The 22,014-nt window shown below is 44.9% G+C and overlaps 1 protein-coding gene across 1 annotated transcript; it reads left to right on the top strand.

Annotated features, from left to right (window-relative positions):
- The first annotated feature begins 396 nt into the window (after positions 1–396).
- LOC119442428 (arylsulfatase B-like) lies at positions 397–21,092 on the top strand. Its single transcript, XM_049662997.1, has 10 exons — positions 397–470; positions 2,786–2,894; positions 4,664–4,823; positions 7,917–8,029; positions 8,842–8,952; positions 12,731–12,856; positions 13,020–13,146; positions 18,330–18,623; positions 19,247–19,683; positions 20,817–21,092. The coding sequence occupies exons 1-10, from the start codon at positions 397–399 to the stop codon at positions 20,943–20,945; spliced, it is 1,680 nt and encodes a 559-aa protein (XP_049518954.1). The 3' UTR covers positions 20,946–21,092.
- The last annotated feature ends 922 nt before the right edge of the window (positions 21,093–22,014 follow it).

Raw genomic sequence — 22,014 nt, 5'->3', positions numbered from 1 at the left:
AAGGAACAGGACGAAGTATTTTTTCCAGTTCAAGACAAGCGATGTCTTCGTTTCTCTTTGCGCTTGCCTGTTCTTTTTGTAGTTTTTTTTGTTTTTTTAAGTACATTGCGTATAACTGTTGTAAAAGAAAGCATAGACCCTCTCAATAAGAAACAGCTGTTCACATTACTGCCAAATACATTTGAAGAAAAATTACTGGACAGGTGGCACACTATAGAACATATAACTGTGTGCACAACAAATCATTTTAGCATGTGTTGGTGAAGTACGAGCAGCGAATGTCATTAGGGTGCAGTATGGTTATTAAAGCAATCATATATTTCTAACTTTGAATTTGTATAATGCTGGAACGCAGTGATCAACTTTGCCTGTGGGATGCGTCAGTGTACTGCTGCAATGACACTCATGTCAGGTGGCAGCTGCTTAAAGCGTGCCGGCTGCCAGGTGGCAGCTGCTTCCTATCCAAGTTTGTGAGAATATTTATTTTATTTAGTTAATAAATATTTCAAGCCTTTCTCGTCTCCTTGTAGAAGGGTCGGAGATACAAGAAGTAGCAGGTGTTTAAATTACACAAAAATGCACTCGGAAAACAACACAAGCAATACACCTGAAGTCAGTTTGGATGTTTAAATTAAATCAAGCATTGACATTTTCAATAATTCGGGCGCTAGTTGAAGCTATGTTTAGTGTAACAGTTTAATGTAATGTTTAATGTAACCAGTTTAATGTAACATATCAACCCTCTATTTCACAGCGTGCCAAATTTGGCACATAGTGGTTATTATTTTTTTAGGCTATTGCAAGAAAGCTGGTGACGAAAATTATGCACCCAAAACAAGGCCCATAGCCTTCCTTATCTTGTATTAAACTTGTACTGCCATCTATTGAATGCTCTCCAATGTACAAACATTTGTTGTCTTGAAAAAACGCTTCAAATTATTTTGGCTTACGGGCTGGGGTTTGAACATTCGTTTTTTGTATTGTAAATGTATGCAACAACAATTAAATATCATAATTTTCTAATTTTAGGGATAAACAGCAAACAGGAATAAAAAAATATTTTTTATGTACGAAACTGTGGTTTTGAACCGCAAGACGGTTTGTGCCATATTGGGCACAAAGTGCAAATCACCGGATGGATGCAGCTGGAGTGAAAGCATGGACTCGCGCAGATTTTACGGGTTGAGAAAGCCTCGACAGAGGATGACTTGCGCTAATATTCCCTCTGGAAGTGAAGATTCAGACCTTTCGGACTCAGAACGATGATTATCGAATGGATGAGTAAATAAAACAATTGCGTATAACATTCGCAAATCATAGTAAAGCAGTGTCGACTTTGGCGCGCTTTTGTTTTTGGCGCCGAAACGGGATCCGATGCATGTTTTGTTGGCTGGAGGCACGCTGTGTAGGATGTTCTAGCCGACCAAGTGCGACACTGGCCCGAATTTGACGACAATAGAAAGCGCTGCAAGCGTATATTTTGCACAAAAAATCTTCTGTGCGCTGCAGTAAATGCAGTCCACCTGTGCTTGAAATTAGGAAACAATTATTGTGTTCTGTTTCACAAGGCAAGATAGTGCCTCCTTCAGTTGCCATTTTCACTTCACCTAATGCTGAAAAGGTTTCCGTGGATTTGCACAATTTGGCACATACCGATATCTTTATGAGCATGTGTGCAATAAACGTATTTTTTTTCAGAATGCTTTCTTTTGATGAAAAATGCAATTACACAGCAAAAAAATTTCCCGCGAGGTATGAAATTTCGTGAAGTAGAGGGTTAAGAAGGTAGACTGGAGCATTCAGTTGATGTTTGGATATAGAGCCATTGCAATCTTTCTGCTGTACATTTGAAGACTTTGACACGCCTGGGTTCTTGTTCACTTCTTTAGCTCCAGTATGACCATCCTCAATGTTTATATTATGCATCGGAGCAAGCATTATGCCTATACTTCTTTAGCCAGCCACTTGCTACACCTATGCAGATGCTAGGTGCAGCAACTAATGTCTGAAGTTCCCTTAGAAATACGTGCCGAATTAAGTCACACAACAAACACTCTTCAAACTTCTTGATGTTTATAGACAATATTTTTACATTTATTTTCACTTGTCCATTTAATGAGTTGATGTATTTGTATTCATCGACTAGTTTTCCATACTGGTATTTTATGACCATGCCTTGTTTTTTTAGAGATTTTTACGTTACTTTTACATTGCGTTTACAGTGCGTGTACATTAGCGAAATATTTTTATGCTTTTTCGACTTGTGTAACCTGAGCTTGCGATAATAAATTTTATATTTCAGCTTTTGTGAATGTATTCTTCACTACAATATGCATGTTCTCACCATTACATTTTGACGTGTAGCTGATATAGTTGGTAGTGAGTTGGCAGTGACAATCAATTTCACTTAAATATTTGTACGTATAATAGGAACAATGACATTTCATTACATTCGTTGCTCACCTAAATGCAGGCAGGAACATCTTGAAAAGATACTACAATGGTCCTGACGATGTCCTGAAACTTAGTCCTAAGAACGTTCTCAGTATCATCTTGGATGGACAAATAGATCCAGGTAGGACTAGCTGGGGAAATTGTAGGAAGACGAAACGGTCCTGAATCCCATGTCCTGTGGGACTACCTCAGGATGTATTTGTGTTGTCTGGGTTTATTCAATGAAAATGCATTCTGTGATGCAATCCTACCGCGATTACCTTCTCGTTACTGTATGATTATTCCTATGGGGACTATTATCTACTCTATTTATTACCACTCTTGTTCTTAGGTCAGCGAAAACCGGATTTTTCTACGTCACACTTGTACTTTTAATTCTACCTGTTGTACGGTACCAAAGACAGCCCCCTCACATCGTGATCTTCTTGGCGGACGAACTGGTGAGTGAGTAGTTTCGAATTAGAAGCTTGCACCGATTTGCCCGGGCGTGAGCTTTAAAAGTACACTAAGGAGAAATGTAACGTGAGCTATATAACCGAATTATGCTTCAGTAATAGCAAAGCAGCAACTCTTACCTTGAGAGGAGGCTTGGTGAGACAAAAAAAGTCGCAGTTTCACCCGAAAAGCAAAGCATCGATTGCGATAGCAAATTATTGGACAGCTATACGAAATTAAGGATAGTAATTTTATCGGCCGCATAAACTTGTAAACACCTGCATGCCTACTAAATTAACAAGCATGGTGTCACAAGCAAACATGAACGCATCTCACTGAAAACGCTGTCAAAACGCTCTAGTGAGTAAGCGCGGCTCCAACAGCGAGCGAGTCGACCTTCGTACCGCCGCTCGCATCAACGCGGACTAAGCCGCGAAAACACAGCGCAAGGCGGACTTTGCCACGGCCGCAGACGGCTTTCAAGATAAGCCCCCCGGGCGGGCGTGCGCGGCGGGTGCGACTGTTTTCAAAACAAATCCGTGCAGGGACGGGGCCTCGCCTCGATGACGTGGCCTCGCCTCGATGACGTATCACCATTTTCTTTTTTTTTTTTTTGCTCTGTTTGGCGGCGCAGTCGGTGTGCGGCGCCTCAGTTCGGATCAGCTCATTCCACGCGAGCGAGAAGTTTGCGTGCGGCTCATATTCGCGGCCTGCGTTGTTTTGTTTCGCTTATGAAAGCGCGGAATGCAACGATGAGCGAGCCTCCTGACCGACAGAAGGTGATCGAAAAGTACCTCCAAGGGTTACATCATCATGAATACGGCTACTCCCATGGATATCGGAAGTCTGCCGTCGGCGACGACGGCGCCGACGGCAGAAATCCACTTGAAGTGTCCATATAAGTGCTATCGCAATAAAATAAGCCCCGAAGCAGCGCTCTTATATATTAAAATTCTATAACACAAGAGTCTACATCTACATATTCAATAATTGCATGTCACATTGTTATAATTGCTATTAGTCTGAATTTTTCACAATGACCAAGTAAACAAAATTTTCTAGCATTAGTTTCAAGTTATTATTACAAGATTTTCGAGCAATGCATCTTCTATATAAGCACCGCCCTGTATTGTAGACAATTTTGCACGTGCCTTAGAAGCAGTGAACCTGCAGCACCCAAAATAACCTCTTGTGCCGCCTAGCTATTAGTCTGTAATGCATGTTTTCGAGTGTGTTCAAATCAGTTCAACATACGAGAGGCCATATTATACGTTCTCAACAATAGAAGCGGTAATTATGCCTCAAGTACAGGTATTTATATTTTTTGTGTATTACACGGTGAAATTTATTTATATATGCTTGAGTGCCTGCAGATTAAAATAGTTAAAAATCTGCAGCGTTCTGTTTCTCCCACTACTGCGACTCGCCACTATCTGTCTTGCCGGCTTCATTTTTGTGGTAAAACCGGTGAAATAAGGTTCCCGTTTGTTAGCAGCAGAATAGTTTTGTAGCATGAACTCATAAAGTTAGGTTGCCGATTACTGATGCTATATAAGCACATTGGCAATCTGACAAGCTTCGCTGATCAATTGTCATGCCGGTTGTTGCACATTTCAACCATTAAAGAAAACTGCGGCTTGAAACTGGTGCAAGCAGATGTGCCAGTCATCGCGTCTCACTTAGCATATGCTAACGATATTCGACGCTTTAATATAAGGCTTGAAAATACAATGTTTCTTTGGTCACAGAGTTTGTACATCTGTCGCTGTTGCAGGGATGGGACGACGTAAGCTTTCACGGGTCTTCTCAGATCCCAACGCCAAACATAGACGCACTCGCGGCAGATGGTGTCATCCTGAACAACTACTACGTCCAGCCATTCTGCACTCCTTCAAGGGCTGCCCTCATGACTGGGCTTTACCCTATACGTACAGGTGATTCCTCTTTGTCGTAACCGCGACAGCGAGTACCAGCAGAGCATAAGAGCGAGCCGCATAAATTTAACTACTAGCAAATTCTTCTCCATACCTCACAACGTTGCCATTTCGGTGGTGTCTGAGACTCAAACTGCTGTCTCTATGTTGCCGTCACCATGGCAGCCGTCCGGTTTATGATTGTTCATTTACGCACAGTCGCGTAAAAGGCATAAAACAACCTAGAATACCTTGGTTAATTTTGAATAACCAATGCATTTTCAAAAGCTTCCACGGAATACAATCTACAGTTCTTGTTGAGCGCATGCCGCAAAGAAAAACTTCAATAACTCTTTGCTAATATTATTGAAGCTTCAGTAGTAAGCCCACATCAAAAGTAGCGTCAGCTGTTAACCGGAATTCTTCTCTACTCCCTGCAACTTTGCCGATCACGGGAGAGAGAGAGAGAGGGGCTTTTTGTTATTAAAACAGATATGTTTGCCGCCGCGTATACAACCGCTGGCATGCAACTCTGCATAGGGATGGGAAATGGGATCACGGGAAAACTCCACCAAACTGCAGCGTGGGACGCACAACGAATGTTGCGCTTTTTTTTTTTCGGGCGTAAGCTTCTGTGTCGCAGCAACTGGAAACATAGAGAGCCCATAGAGCGCGTGCCTTATGTTATATCCGAGCATGAAGCCACTACTCAGGCCACTATGGAAACACTTGCATTCACCGGCATGACGTCAGTATTGCTCTAATTCACCAGCTATGCCTCCGACATCGACCCGTGTGCCTACACTTCCGCGAGCTCCAATGCTCATTGCCTGTTTATTCAAACCTCTACCAAGTGTTTTCTAATTAACCCGATTAAATTTTGAAACAATTACGACAATATGCCGGGTGTTTCATATACAAAATACCGGCTGTTTCAACAGGTAACTGGAACGCCCATGCATTTCGTGGACACTTTGAAAATTAATATCTCGAAGCTGGTTCAGTCCTGAGAATTGGTCCAAGGTGGATACGCCTTGCGAACTCAGCGGCTATAATTTGTAGATTGAAATATGTGCTGTAATTTATTTCATGAAAAAGTTAATGAGCGTAATTATGTAAATTATTCAATTAGGAGTTTTGATTTCTCGTGGAAGTAATGGCCACCTCATCGAGTAGTTTAGATCAAGGATTATAATTGTGCTATCTGCCACAGGCAATTTTGAAAAATTCGGTGCAGCTAAAATGAAACACCCTGTATTATTTCCAATCCGCCCGCTACTACCATCTTATTTTTTTCCCTGATCGTTCACAAAGTTCTGAAGCACTCTGAAGTTCCCCTAAAGACCGGTTTTTTTAATTTTTCGATTCCCAGCAACAGCTCAGGACTTCCGTATTTTAACTAGGCAACTTGTAAACCAGTGACTTCACGTCTATTGATCAACCTACAGTGACAGTTTAGCAATGTACTTGATAACCTCGATATATTCATATCATACGGAAACCGGACAGACGAAACATAGTTTAATGAAGCTTAACTGCTGACGCTGTAAAACAGCAATGCAAAACCAGTGCTACCTATACTCCATTTCACATCTCACAAGCTGGTTGCAGCACTGCCGAAGGTACGAGGCGCACACGGACAATATCTTTGCGCCACGGTATATAGTTCCGGGCGTAAGTGGCTGATTATTGGATACACTAGAGAGTTTTATTTTGCTGGCTACACGATACGGTGCAGCGATACGTGACATGCACGTCGTATACCGAGAATTACTGTTGCAGTTACCGCCCGTAACCGTAATAGCCACCTTAAGCGATGCAACATTGCAGTGCGAATACAACGCCGACCACCCTTTTCGATCCGAATTCGCGCTTGTTACTGGCTCCCCGGCTTGTCAGCGAGAAACAAGCGGCAAAATTCGTCATCGCGAAGTCTCATCTCAAGCTGAGGTCAAATGATTAGGTATGTTTTGTCGTAATTATTCGAGATCGGCTGTTTGTTTTCACGCTGCTATAGGACTACACACACGGCACCGAGCCGTAAAACTGGTTTGATTTCTAGTTAGCAGGTGGCACCACAGCATTAGCACTTGTGATGCATTGACGATGCGGAACGTCATAAAATGCTAATTGTTCACTGCATCATTAATTTACCACCCCGCTCTAGCAGGATACGTGATGACGGTAGTGAGCAAACGCAAAGTAGACGCCGAGCAGACGCTGTGGCGCAAGTGAACATATGTAAGGGCATTTGCCCCTACTACATGCTAAGGAGGCTGCAAGGTAACTGCAGGGAAAGCTTACAGGTAAAGCGAAGCCCTGCTGTCGCATGGATGTAAACGCAGCTTATGGCTACGGTGTCAAATTTTTTTTTGTGTCAATCCACCAACAATGAAGCATGTAACTGGATGGCAAGCAGATGCTCAGCAGACGCTGAGCAGACGACGTGGTGCGGATGAGCACATATCGAAAGGCATTCGGCCTTCCTATCGGCTAAGAATTCGTGTAGCTTCCACAGTTGCTGCAACCAGCTTGTGAGATGCAGTTTTGTTTTCCCTTTTTTTTTATAGAGCAGTCCACTACTTCTCTGTCGGAGGACACCTAGGCTACCCGATGTATGCCCTAAAGGCTCAAACAGACCATCTTAGAATAGGACCAGTAACCATGAAAGGTTCACGCAGGGTGCGTCCAACCATTACATTAAATCAGCGCCTGTCCGCAGCCTCCCAGGATCAATCTGACAAACACAAAAAAAGCAGAGACGTAATGTACAAACAGTTTATCGTCGCGGTATTGTCGTAAAGCGGCTACAACGTAACCAAGCAACGTTATGGACGTGTATTTTAGTAAAGCTTTCGCGTTAAAGGGCCTGTAGATGCTTATGCGGGCAAATCCTCACCTTGTTTTCTTCGACATTTATGGAACCTTTATTTTTGTTTTGTTTGTTTTTGGCATTGGACTAATACTTGCTCAATAATTTTGATTTGAACTCGTTCAGTTAATTTGTTGTACAAAATAGCATGCTGTATTTTTAGTATTTAAGCACCTTCTTGTACGCTCTCTGCCGTGACGTCATAAATAGGACTTTCTTTTTTCTTTATCTACGCCACTCAGGCATGCAAGGACTTCCTATTGCTATAGCTGAGCCTTGGGGATTGCCCTTGAGCGTGCGAATCATGCCCCAATACTTCAAGGAACTTCGCTACGAGACCCATTTAATCGGAAAGGTACGTGCCTCGATTGCACTGGTGAAAGGTTTGAAATGTTTTATTGAAGGTCTTGCTGGCCTTTTCCCAAAAGTCTCCCACCCCCTCAGAATTTTCTCCCTCTCTTGGTCTCTCTAAACGAACATTTTTCCTCTCTCTTTCTCTCTTTGAGTTAAAAATGCAGAACCGATAACGGACAGAGCTTTACTTTTTGTACTTACCTTCCATTATTCAGCTATAAACTACGCCCAATAAGTTTTTGGCGCTACAGACAACAAGTTTGTCCTTGTTGTCTACAACCCGCCGCGTTCACCCAGTAGCTACGGCGTTGCGCGTCTGAGCTCGAGATCGTGTGTCGGATCCCGGTAGCGGCGGCCGCATTCGGAGGGAGGTGGTATGCAGACGCACTGGTGTTGCAGGGCATTAGGTGCACGGTAACGAAACCCAGGTGGTCAAAATTGCTCCGGAGCCCCCCACAAGTCGTGCCTCTATCAGATCGCGGTTTTGGCACGCAATATCTCAGAATTTTCATGGATTTTTTAACAGCACAGTTGCAATGAGAAGCACTTTTTGGGATGCTCCGCATTAATTTCGACCACTCGAGGTTTAGTTTTCGCGTACATCTAAGAACGCGAGTGGTCTTACATTCCGACCCCGTCTGAGTGCGGCCGCGTCATGCCGGGAATCGACCTCGTGACCTCGTTCTCAGAAGGAGTAAGCCGCAGCCACTGAGCCACCCCGGCGAGAATAACCGCTAAATAAGCTGAAAAGAACAATACTATACCTTCTCCATAGGTTGTGCGTATTGATTGATATCGATGCATCATTCGCAGTGGCACTTGGGCAGCTACACGAAAAACCATACACCAACCTCTCGTGGTTTCGACAGTTTCTACGGCTTCTACAACGGAGAAGAGGACTACTTCACCCACAACGTTACGTGCGTAAGCATATATACGCAAGCACCAGTTGTGTCGTGCATGCGAACATCGTGCTCTAATAAGATTATGGTTATTCACTTGAGATACAAATGTCCTATGTTTCCAGATATGGCGCTCTCTTGGAGGGGCAATAAAACATCGATATCTCAATACGAACCCCATCAGTCAACATTAGATTTCGAAAGAAAAATTCAGGGGAAAGCAATTTTCTATGACTCATGGAGGAATATAACGGAGGGCAAGGCACGCTATAAAGCGAAAAGTCATGGAGGCGAAGTAGCGCTGCATTGTTCTAAGAGGCCACAAACGAAGAAACGACGATCGCACAGACAAGATGATGCACTAGTTGGTACTGGATTCATATCACGAACAAACAGCCTACATGCCACCGTTTATTAAACAAAGCGTTTGTTCATGTTACTTCACTTGCGAGGTCGGCCTGAGCTGTAGCTTGCTCTGGCCTGCTACTCTACATTGGGGAAAAGAGGATTTTTTCTGATGATTAGACATAAAAAACGCTAAACTCTTATACGCTTTCGTAAGCATCTTCAGCGCTCCTAAGCTCTCGAAGTTTCTCATGTGAAACTTCATATTGTTGCAAAAAAGACAAAAACTACAAAAACTATTTGTACCAATCTAGCTGCACCAGTTGGCATTCTGCATCACTGTGCTGCAATTTATAACGTTTGGCACCACAACTTACGGGTGCTGGCATACGCGGAAGGGTTTCATAATAATGTATTGTGTAGGGTAATGAAATTTCATCAGTAATGCAATATTATACCTTTCGCCAAACAAATTTGCACTAAAAGATAGATCTCTGTCTCACATGGAAATCACCCGAATATATTAGACGACATGTAGAACTGACATCTACCAGCTGATAACTGATTATTAAGAACATGCGACTAGTAACTCTTGAGACCGAATAGAATGCGAATGAAATATTGCCCGAAGTGAATCGAACCGAATCGCATATCGAAAACTTTTCGAATAATGAGCAGCCGTATTGACAAATAATATAAAGCGTTGTTTACATCCTGGTATCAATAACGTTAGCATGTTTCTGTCATTCCATTAAACGTTATGAAGCGTTGTTTATTATAAGCACAAATCGAGCAATAGAAAGAAATAAGCAGAATTATTCGCATGTATAGAACTTTTCAACGAGAGTGAATGATTAATTAATTGAAGTGCAAGTTTGGCTGTCTTAGCGATGAAGCCTGATCCACTATGTACGTTCTGATGATCAATACCCATACGATGCCCGTGGTGATTACATTTATCGCCCTTTTGTTGCAATTTTATAATTTATTGAGCACAGTTTACGTTCTGAACAATTCGAGAAGTATTGGAAAGATATTCGTATTTACGCATAGTGGCCGCTCGATTCGAAGACCGAATTGAATAGGGAGCTATTCTATTCCTTATTCAAAAGTCTGGAATATTAGCGCATCCCTAACTGATTATTTTACTTGCGAAGCATCTGCGACTGTTACTAGCCAGGTCATCTCCCTGACAGCCAAGGTGTTCCGTTCGCTCACTTTCTCACTTTCTCACTATACATTGATGTTCCCCGTCGTCCCGTTACCCGTTTCACTCCACATCTTCATTCTCCGCAATCTGCGGCATTCCCGCCAAGCAACTCCAATTCTACAATTTTTTTCACAGTGCGAGCTATACTACGTGTGCGTATTGTCTGCTGCTTCTCGGGAAATAAGTATACGTGCAAACGCCACCAACTTAACAGTCGGCTTCTCACGCGCAAACTGCAAATCCCGATAGTTATGAAATAATCAGGGGAAAGTGGAAGATAACAATGACGACAATGGCATGATGACAACGAAATGACGCCGACGATGTGACGACGGCATGACGATTAAGGGATGACAAAGCTTGGAGTGACGACGGTGGCATAACGACGACTGCCTGGCGACGACAGCCCGACGATCACGGCGCGTGATGATAACGTGATGCCGATGCTGTACGGCGACGAAGGAATAACAAAGCTGGCCCGACCCCGGCGGCGTCACGACGCTACAATGACAACAATGGCATGACGATGACCAAATGACGTAGCTGTGACGACGACGGCGTGAAGAAAAAATGTCGCAGTTTCGCCCGAAAGGCGAAGCATCGATTGCGATAGCAAATTAGTAGAGAGCTATTCGGAGTAGGGATAGTAGTTTTATCGGCTGCATAAACTTGGACGCATTGGCTTACTAACTAAATTAACAATCGTGGTGTTATCGCGCACAAGCAGACTTAAATAGATCACACTGAATGACCTCAGCCAACGACTGTCAAAACGATGGCAGCAAGCCCAGGTTCGCGCGGTCTATCGCTTCAACGGAAACTGAGCGGCGAATGCACAGCGCATACAAAGGTCAGAGCCGTGTGGAGATAAGAGACGGTGCGGGCGACCGGCACCGCCGGGCAAAGGAGAAGTTGTTGGTAGAGGAGCAGCTGCCCCCCCCCCCTCCCCCCCTCTTCCCGTTTCTTGCTTTCGCGTGGGAGATTGAGTGGCAAGATACGCCTTTGGTGCCGGAGCACAGCGCCGCTCCGCCTCCCTCCCTCCCATACCCCCACGGCCTCTCGGGCGACGGTTGCGTTTGCTTTCCACCGTGCGTTCGCTCTCCGTGATAGCGCGCGGGGGAGTTCGCCCTCCGTGATAGCGCGCGTCCCCCGCGCTCTTTCGCTCGCGCATACGGCGCGCGGCGACGATTTTATCGCCCTTGGAATCTATACGGAACCTCACAGCGACGCCGACGGCAGAAATCCGGTTGAAGTGTTCATATAATTGCTATCGCAATAAAACGTGATGTCGATGCTGGATTGGTACCGGTGCTATGACGAAGAAGGTATGACGACGGTGGTGTCACGGTGAAATGACGGAGCCGAAATTATGACAACAGCATGACGACAATGAGTTCACGATGCTAAAATAATTACAATAATATGTCAGCAATTGTATGATGACTACAAGGTGATAACGGCAGTGGAATCACTATGGCAGAAAGACGACGATAGAGCGACCAACATGACAACGCCGAAATCATCCCAATTAGGTGTATAGCGATACGGGTGCCGTCCTGTGTATGAGCTATTCGGCAAGCCAGCCAGGAACAGTAGCGGGAAAGTCGCTTTAATAATTGACACCGCCATAAATATAGCGCGATAGCTTAATGGGAAGGGCACCTCTCCCAACTTTTCGTTACCAGAGTTGCCTGACTTCAATTTGTATTGCAGAAAGGAAGGCCAAGTCTTAAATTTTATTGTCCAAAATGCCGTAACTGCTGATCTACGTGGCGGCGGTGTGCGTAGTGCGCGCCAGCCAATTTGTTTGTGCCTATTCTGAGTGCCCAGCCACAGAAACGTTTCCCCCTTATTCCTCTACAAAGGAATCCTTAATTTAAAGCTTCGTGACAGATTTCTTTTGAAAATAAATTCCTTTAATTAAAAAGTTATACTCTGGGGTTCTGCATGCTAAAACCACGATATATTTCAGAGGCACTCTGTAGCGGGGGACTCGAGATAAAGTTTGACCGCCTGGGTTTTTTAAGTGGTGCCCAGTGCATGGTACACCGGTGTTCTTGCACTTCGCCCCCATCGAAATGCGGCCGCCACGGCTGGGATTTGACCTCCCGCTCTTGCGCCTAACAGCGCTACGCCAAAGCCACTACGACACCCCGGTGTTGTTGTTTTTTCTTATTGTTCTGAAAGCCGTCTGACGCAAGGCGTATGGTGTGTATCGACGTTTTCCTTGTTCAATCTCCTGCAGCAAAACCAAACCGGTCTCGACTTTTGGCACAACACGGATCCATTGTGGACGAGTACCGGAACTTACTCTACAACCCTGTTCACACAGCGAGCCAAGCACGTTATTCGCAACAGAAAAAAAGGGAAGGTAACTTCGTTGAGACTGCTATTCTTACCTCCAATTGAAGAGGCTAGCATTTTGTTTTGCTATAAGGTCTGAATTTTATTTGTAAAGCTTTACATCTGTTACGTGTAGAGTTGGCCCTCTTCGCATTCTTTATCAGTTCAAACTTATTCTTACCTGTCTGCAGCCGCTCTTTCTTGTGGTGAGCTACCAGGCAGTGCACGGTACAGGGAGCAGCGTGCCACTACAGGCTCCACGGGAGAACACTGAAAAGTTTCCGTACATTGGAGAAACAAGCAGAACAATCTTTGCAGGTAAGATACCTTCGCGCTGCCCTTATTGTTGGTGCATCACTCACCCATATAGTTGTTCTGGTTCTTCGCGATGACGTTGGCAATATTCCGTTAATTATTTACCCTCAGAAGAGTGTTTCTTGCGGTAAGAAAGAATTGGGGCCCTACAAGGTAAAAGTATTCCAATCTGCTTTTATTCCACTCTCTTTATGTCAATCTGGCGTAACCACCGACGCAGGCATCGGGTGGTGACGCGTAGCGTTGTTTAAATAGCCCAATCAAACGCTCTCCTCGTTTATAGCAAGTCACTTTTATTGCCTTGGCCTACGATGACAGGTTTTTCCCTAATTAATTGGCTGACAAGCGGAGATAGAAACTTTATTGGTGGAAAAGGAATCAGGGTTTGTGGAGTAGATAGTCGGAGTCCTCTAGTCCGATGTCATATGTGGTGTACCACAAGGCTCGGTTTTAGGCCCTATCCTGTTTTCATTACACATTAACAATTTACCGCAGGCACTTAAGTTGACACGAGTATTAATGTATGCAGATGACACCACCTTAGTTTACACAGGCGACTCGCTCTCGTCATTGCAAGACATGCAAGACATTGCAAGACTGGTAGACAAATGGTTTTCAGAAAATAGACTAGCCCTAAATACTGATAAAACTAAATATATGATATTTCACTCCAATAGGAGAATACTAGATTACAGTACCTTTAATTTGACTCTAGCGAACCGAACTCTGGATCGTGTTGGTACGTTTAAATATCTAGGAGTTGCTTTAGACTGTCACTTGCATTAGAGAGAACAAATTAACCTTGTCTGTAGGAAACTCGCTTTGAGCTGTTACACCCTGGCCCGTGCCCGGCAATATTTTCCTCATGCTTTGCTTCGTTGTATATATTTTTCTTTATTTCATACCCACCTGGGTAATTGTTGTGAAATATGGGGCCTAACATATAAAACTTACGTAACACCTACACAGCAGTTGCAACAGCGCGTCCTAAAAATAACACTTTCTTCTGTTCATAAACTTAGTAACAATCTGTTTATTGACCTGGGTATCATTTCGTTTACGGCTTTAGGAATTATAACATCACTTGATAATTCATAAAATACTAAACACCAACTTCCCCTTACCCAACACCATATTTAACTTCCCACGTGCAAACACCACACAAGCAACTAACTTTAACTTAAACCTTCTTTATTGCAGCAATATCTATGGTGAACGATTATTGGAATTTTTTGGCGCTATAACATGGAACACTGTGCCTCTGGAAGTAAAAGTAACCAGAAACTTTGACTTTGCATGTAAACGCTTCTTGTCTAGTCAAACGTAATAACTCCTCCTTTACAAATTAACACTCGTCCATGTAAACAATGTTATTAGTCACTGAGAAAATATGTACGCGGTTGACCTATGTATGTTATTTCTATATTGCACCAGGTACTAGCCACATTGGCTATTGGTGCAACTATATTTAACGCGATAGCGTTTAGGGCCCCGTGTCGCAGAAAATCCGGCGTCGGCAACCGGCGTGTGATCGCGGGTGGCGGAGAAAATCATCCAACCACATCGACCGCGCAGGCCCTCCACGTGGTGCAAGGTTTCGGTGAACAAATATTGAATTTCTCCCAGTGAAATCCGTCAGAAAAATGGTAAAGTACGACTTTACCATTCGCCGTTATATTCGCCGTCGGATTGTTTACCAATTGGCATCGGAATGCAATTTGAACGTATGAGGAAACCTAATTCTGCTATGAGGAAACTCAAACATTTCTACCAGACCTGCGCGCGTCGGGGCAATAGCAAACAATTAATAAAATAATAAAAAAATGTCACAGTTTCGCCCTAAGGGCGAAGCAATGAATGCGACAGCAACACAGCAATGTCATACGAAGTAAGGTGAGCGGCTTTGGTAGCAATATGATTTGTAGTAAACATGAGCTGATTAAGTAAGCAGGTGTGCTGCGGCGTAAGTAGACCGACATGAAGAGAGACTCGATGACCACGAGAAGGCGCGTGTGAAACGGTGGTGTTGATGAGAATCGCTTCCCGTGGGCAGCGCGTGCGAAGGGACACACATGTAGCGCTGCACTGCCGACCCAGGCAGCATTGCATGTGTAGCGTGCGTTGGAAAATGTGGCCCGACTATTACTAACTGACTGAACAAGCGTGGTGTGAGCGGGCACAAACAAACATGAATAGATCACACTGAATGATTGCAGACAACGACTGTCGAAACTCTGGCAGCAACCGCATACGCCGCAGCAGCGGGCGAAGGTACGTGCGGTCTATCGCTTCAACGGAAACTGAGCGGCGAATGCACGGCGCATAAAGGTCAGAGCCGTGTGGAGATAAGCGACGGTGCGAGCGAGCGACGAGCGCGGTTGTTGGCAGAGTAGAAGTGCGCGCAGAGTGAAGTGGGCGCAGCTCGATAGCTTTGGAACAATAAGGGAGGGCTAAGTGCAAGGAAGGTGTAGAATTGGAAAGCATTATTTTCTTTAGTTCGGTTTTATTATGCATTAATCAATGTCTACACGTCATATTAGATAGGGAATGTTCGCAGTTTTCGTCGCGTCGCGTGACTGACAGGCGAAGTGGGGGTGAGTGAGTGAGTCAACTTTAATAAATATCCGGCAAATTGATGGCCTGGGTCTAGGCCGCGCGGGGGGAAGCAGAGGGACCCTGTCTCTCGGTAGCTTCCCGGGCTTGCTGGATGGCCCAAAGTTGGTCCTGAAGATCAGAGCTAGTCAGTGCGGTTCTCCACCGCGCCCAAAACATTGGGCGCGGGGTGGACCAAAAACATTTGACCAATGGCTGTTCTGATTGCAGAAATGCAGAAATAGAATAGAAAGTTTGGAATTGCTTTACGTTATAGCGCCCCTGAGGTAACAAAGAATCACGACAGCTGTTTGGACAAGAGCTCAGGGTTGCGATATAAATGGCCGCCTGTATTCACAACAAATTTCTTACGCTAAAGCTGCTCCTAAGAGCCGGCGCCAGCCAATTGGGATGTAGATATATTATAAACGAAGACGGCTGGTCAATGGCAAAACGCACGTAAAAATTAAACGGTTCGGGAATTCCGCTTCTGGCTATGTGCACAGCAGTGACACATGGTTCCTTTTTGCTGGATGACACGATGCTTTCTTTCTTGCTTAGTCATTTAAGTGCCACTGTGTGATTGCCCACTTTAAGATGTCATTGGACCTCCATATTATTCCAGTTCACTAGGTGGCACGAAGTTTTATTCCTTGCTTAACATATTTTACATGTCGCTTTTCTAGAGTGGACCTAAAAAAAACGGGCAAGCTTTCACTCGGTCGTGAAAAGCTTAGGCACAGCGAAACTGTCGATCCTCAAGTCTTACTGGCTGGTACTGCTAGGTATTAACTTGGTTGCCGCTAGGTCTTAACTTGGCTTAACTGAACTACGCATGTAGGAAGGTATTCTCGAGTGATCATTTTTGGAGATAACTTCCCTTTCGCGACATTTCATGTGACTAGCGCTGGACACGTCGGCGCCTACGAGCGACAGCGTTCCTGGCATGCCACAAACGCAGGCAGGCTAACCAAGGTTGGCACGGTTGGCACAGTGCCAAGAACGCTGTTGCTTGGCGACGCCGAACGCGTTGGCGACATTTCGCGTGACTAGCGCTGGACGCGTCGGCGCCTACGAGCGACAGCGTTCCTGGCATGCCACAAACGCAGGCAGGCTAACCCAAGGAAACCTCCTGGGGCTAACCAAGGTTGGCACGGTGCCAAGAACGCTGTTGCTTGTCGACGCCGAACGCTTTGGAGGCTAGCCACTCGATATCAATCGGCCAGCTTCCCTGTGTCTTGAGAGAGAGAGATTGTGGTTGTGAAGAGGAAGAGGCGCGGCCTAGTGCAAGCTTTCGCCTTTTTTTATTGCGATAGCAATTATATGGACACTCAAAAGCAGATTTATGCCGTCGCCGTCGCCGTGAGGTTCCGTATGACGTCAATGGAGATGAAATCGTCGCCGCGCGCCGAACGCTGTATGTGCGAGTGAAAGGGCGCGAGGGGCGCGCGCTTTCACGGGGAGTGAACGCACGGCGGAGAACAAACGCGCGTTCTGCGCCGTGCTCGCTTAAGGGCTGCAGAAGTAGGCGTCTCTTTCCTCCTTTACAATCACCATATATGTAGAGCAAACGCGCCTTCTTCCGACACGCGAGAGGTCATGGGGGAGGGGGGAGGGGGAGGGAAGGGAGGCGACGTTTAGCTGCGGCACCAAGTGCCTATTTATATCAGAGGCTCCGGCAACAGTCACCAACGCCGCACGCATTTTGAGCGAACGCGGGCAAAACGCCGACGGCGTCGACAACAGTTCTGCGTGTTGCCGGTGCTGCTGCATGTCCAAGTTTATACAGCTGATAAAGCTAATATCATTACTCCGTATAGCTCTCTACAAATTTGCTATCGGAATTGATGCTTCGCCTTTCAGGTGAAACTGCGACAACTTTTTTCTCCTGGCTCAGCGCGCCGCGGAGAGAAGAGAGACGAGGGTCGGGAAGGGAGGGAGCTGGCGAGGAAGAGACCATGTGCGCATGCGCCACGCCGCCCTCCTCCGCCCTCCTGGTTGCCATGGCTACGGCGTGGCAGTTTCTTGGTACAAACCACAAATTACGGCTGGCTTAAACAGCTTCGCTGTTAATAATATTACATGCTTTAACCTTCCGGTAGCTTCATGGCACGACCGGACAACGAAAGATCGCTGTGTTAATATACCACCATCTGATCTTGGTTTATTCTTTTTTGGCACGTAAAACCCCATAATTTATTTTAATTTTTTTTGTTTATTCTTTATTTTAACCAAAATGTTCAGTCAATTCAAGCACGCGCTTGAAGATGAAAGCAACGTGGCAGGGCATATATTTCGTATTTCAGGAGATCTTGTGTCGAATTTCAAACCAGCTACCATGGTGCTATTCAACGCGCCGCTCATGCTGACACGAACGGTGCCACACCGAGCGAATGTCGCACAATGAAAAGAACGCTAGTATTGGAAGTAACGTTCTATTCCTGAATAACAGCAATGGGCACATGGAAACAGACTCTGCTGTAGGGTGCATTAACTAAAAGTGTCCACTTTCTTGGCATCGGTGCGCTATGTCTAGGTATTCGTCTACAGTTATTCGTCTACCATAATACAACGCAACTATGTTCATTGTGCAGGCATGGTGGACGCAATGGACCTATCTGTAGGCGAAGTTTTTCAAGCACTGAGCGAGGCCAGCATGCTAGACAACACCATCATCGTTTTCAGCAGTGACAATGGCGGAGCTCCTTTTGGCATGCATTCTAGCCGCAGCTTCAATTGGCCACTGCGCGGTATAAAGGGTACGGTGTGGGAGGGAGGCACTAGGGCGGCTGCATTTGTCTGGAGTTCCCTGCTTGCCCGGAGACGAAGAGTGTCGAATCTACTAATGCATATTACGGACTGGTTGCCCACTTTGTACTCAGCTGCCGGTGAGTACAATGACTTCTATCGTTTGTGCATGAATCGAGATGCTAAAGGAAACAAACGAGATAGTAATATTAATAGGGGTTCAGTGAGACGTCGCTTCACACAGTGATATGTCGGTTGATGAAAACCGCTTGATCAGCTGCACCAAATTGGTAGAATTGAGAAGCTTCTCTTATTCGACGAAAAAAATGTCACGAGGAAGAAAACGCATGTAAAGGTTGAATAACTACACAGCAGTTTCACCAAATATACAGCAGTCCCACCAAAATGTCCACGCTGTATAGTGTATTCTAATTCAATTTATAAACAAAGTTTATTCTTTTTGTTACCATTTCTTTTGTCGCGCTGGAGTGGACTTCACTACACTGACAATGAATGCCTGATTTTGCTAACGTTATTTATTCACATTGAAAATTTCAACTTAGCAAAGAGAAAGCCTCCGCGCAGTGCCGATATTTCGTCCGATCAAGTTGTGTTTAGGAGAGTCTCGAAGAGAGCCTCGAACAAGAACTTTTGCCAATATAATCGCTTCACGCTGAGGCTGGAGTCTTGTTCCACTATTCGTCTCGTAAGTGTTTACATAACTGCTATCTTTTCTTAGGCCCGTACGATTTGTGTTTTTAAGGTGGCAACGTAGCGAAGCTTCCTGAGCTGGATGGACAAGACATGTGGCGGCATCTATCGAATGGGTGGCGTTCACCACGAACCGAGGTGCTGTACAACATCGGTCCTTTGCCCTCGGCGGCGGCAATTCGCGACTCGAGGTACAAGTTAGTGGTGGACAGCACCGGCTTCTTCAACCAGCGCTACTTGACAGCGGGAGGCAGCCGTCCGCGACGGGATCTGGACCACCTGCTCTTACAGTCAAACGTAGTGAAAGTGCTCAGAGATCTGTACGGAATGGACGGCGGTTTCAGGCTTCCTAAAGGGTGGAGACGACGAGCGACGCTAGACTGCAGTGAAGGGTACAGAAGAAATTTTTCGTCCAGTGATTCTGTCTACCTGTTTGACATCGTCAGGGATCCGTGCGAGCTGAATAACTTAGCCAAAGTCCATCCCAATGTGAGTAAGCTGTCTCCTTATTACTTTCACTGTAGCAGTTGTTCTAATCTTTGATCCTTATTGAAAAATACTGGAACACAACCATAACTTTTTTTTATCACTTCAATGAAAGGCGCGAAAAGCAGATTCTGAACGTTTTCGGCCTCACTTAATTCAACAGAATGGGGTTTCTACAACGCTTCCATTGAGGCCCTCTCGTAAGATGGCTCGAGATACAAACTGCAAATTCTTTATTTCGGCTGGGTGCACTGAGTAGGGTATGTAAATAGCATCCATGAAATGCAGACACAGATGCACATTCGAATTCTTTTGCACAGAAAAGAATGTTCCAGAAGCACTATTCAACCGAGGAGCAGCGGATCGCTTCTATTTCTAACTAGTATTAATGATTTAAACACATGCCAGTATTACATGTTGTGTAAAGTTTGGTGGAATGCAGAGAAAATGTTTCGAAAATTCAATACTTCTACCTTGAGCAGTTTACGTTATTTTATCCATCAATAGACGAAATGCACCATAGTGGTTTAAAATTACTACATTTCGATGTGGTAATATACACGCACGTGAACGCAAAAAAAAACGAAAGAAAAAAAAAACGGAAGTGTTCACTTCAGAGAACGCGAGCTATTCTGGAATGTGATAGTATCAATCAACTCAAGTTCTTGTTCTATACCACCAAAAATGCTCTCGAAAAAATTGAATCAATCAAAAGAAAGCAGAGTCACCGCATAAACTGACATGTGGCAGCCACAAAACAACTGCTGTTCATTAGAAGCAGGCATCCGCATTTATTTTTCACCGTTATAATTTTTCGGCGTATCGAAAAGCCCTCCAATTTAAATCTCTCACTGATAATTGCAATTCTATAAATTCGCAGGGCAAGCGCACAAAAATGCACAGACTTTTCAGAACTGCACGAACTCTTGAAAACGACCGCTGAATACTTTTACTACAAACACCGCGAAGTCTAGAGCCAATACACCAATAAAGAAACATCGAACTACTTTTTTTTTTATCGCTCTCAAGACACTGCTCATGACGACTAAGCACCTTAATACCATCGGAGACAATGAACTTTCTAATCTCTCGCATATATACGGGACACAATAAGCTGTGCATTTTCATTGCAACAGATTGTGGCGCACCTGCAGAAGCGCATGAATGCCTACCAAGCTGGTGCCGTGCCGACACTAAACAAGCCACGAGACCCAGCTGCTCTTCCGGACAGGCACAACGGAACATGGGCGCCGTGGGTTCAGTGAACCCAGAAGAAGTTCATGCATTGAAACGTTCCTAGGTTTGGAAGGAGGGGACAGAAACTCCGAACTTCCCTGCCTTCAAGTGACAGCTGCCAGCCTACGCCTTGCTTTTTTTGTCTCTCTTTCAAGTATACATGTGTGTACGTATGCTTTCTACCACCAAATAAAAATGATACAAGAACAATTATTATTATTATTATTATTATTATTATTATTATTATTATTATTATTATTATTATTATTATTATTATTATTATTATTATTATTATTATTATTATTATTATTATTATTTCATTCGTTTCTTTTCCTATTTCTGTTATTTCCTGAACTTGACTTTGCAGGGAAATTTCCTCTTCAGATTGTTTTCCACCACATTACAACGTCTTCCGCAGCGGACTTCAGTGGATTTAAAGGGGCCGTGAACCACATTTTTATCGAAGTGTAGAAAGGCATTTGAAGTGATAATAGGCTACTTAAGAAATACTTTGCAGCAAAAAGTACTCTGATGCGTTCAGCAGAAGCGGAGTTATTGGCAATCAAACACGGCCTCCGCTGTGCTCCCGTTCCTTTTTCAGTGCTTTGCACTGCGAAGGCTACGGCGGAGTGAGGCGTGCCCAGAACGATTCCGCCTTCTAAATGTCACCGTGGCGCGTAGTTCGAATTTCATTTTAGATGTTAACGTAGATGCCACGACTTCTGATCTTGGTGCCTACGACGCGCTAAACGTCAGCCAAACGCGGTTGTCCGAAGCGAGCCGCGCTGCGCTTAGCCAGTGGAGTCGTGGCGGCACCCTGCGGCGGCCGCGGTATCTACGCTCCAAAGCCGACCGCATGCAGCAACCTATCGCAGCCGAGTACGGTAATCCGCTTTATTACGAAATAAAGCATCCAGAAGAGAGTGAGGAGCAGGCTTCTGTTTGAAAAGAGAGCGTTTGAGACAAAAGTGACTTCGCGCCCCGCTTGCGAGCTCCACGCACCGCGGACGGCTGCAAAACTTGGCTGAGATGTCCAAAGCAGCACATACTACCCGCGGACTATGTTATTTCATCAAGCCTGAGGGATGGTTCAGGGCC

The sequence above is a fragment of the Dermacentor silvarum genome, chromosome 2 (genome assembly GCF_013339745.2).
Source record: "Dermacentor silvarum isolate Dsil-2018 chromosome 2, BIME_Dsil_1.4, whole genome shotgun sequence".
In the NCBI taxonomy this organism is placed as follows: Eukaryota; Metazoa; Arthropoda; class Arachnida; order Ixodida; family Ixodidae; genus Dermacentor; species Dermacentor silvarum.
Note: the sequence above shows the minus strand (reverse complement) of the source record. Positions and strands in the feature narration are given on the sequence as shown.

Bases quoted from the DNA above. Each gene is read 5' to 3' on its own strand.
- LOC119442428 (XM_049662997.1), top strand. From the start codon at position 397: ATGACACTCATGTCAGGTGGCAGCTGCTTAAAGCGTGCCGGCTGCCAG. The intron at 471-2,785 runs GTGAGAATATTT...TCTTGTTCTTAG, and splicing joins GCTGCTTCCTATCCAAGTTT to GTCAGCGAAAACCGGATTTT. The intron at 4,824-7,916 runs GTGATTCCTCTT...TACGCCACTCAG, and splicing joins GCTTTACCCTATACGTACAG to GCATGCAAGGACTTCCTATT.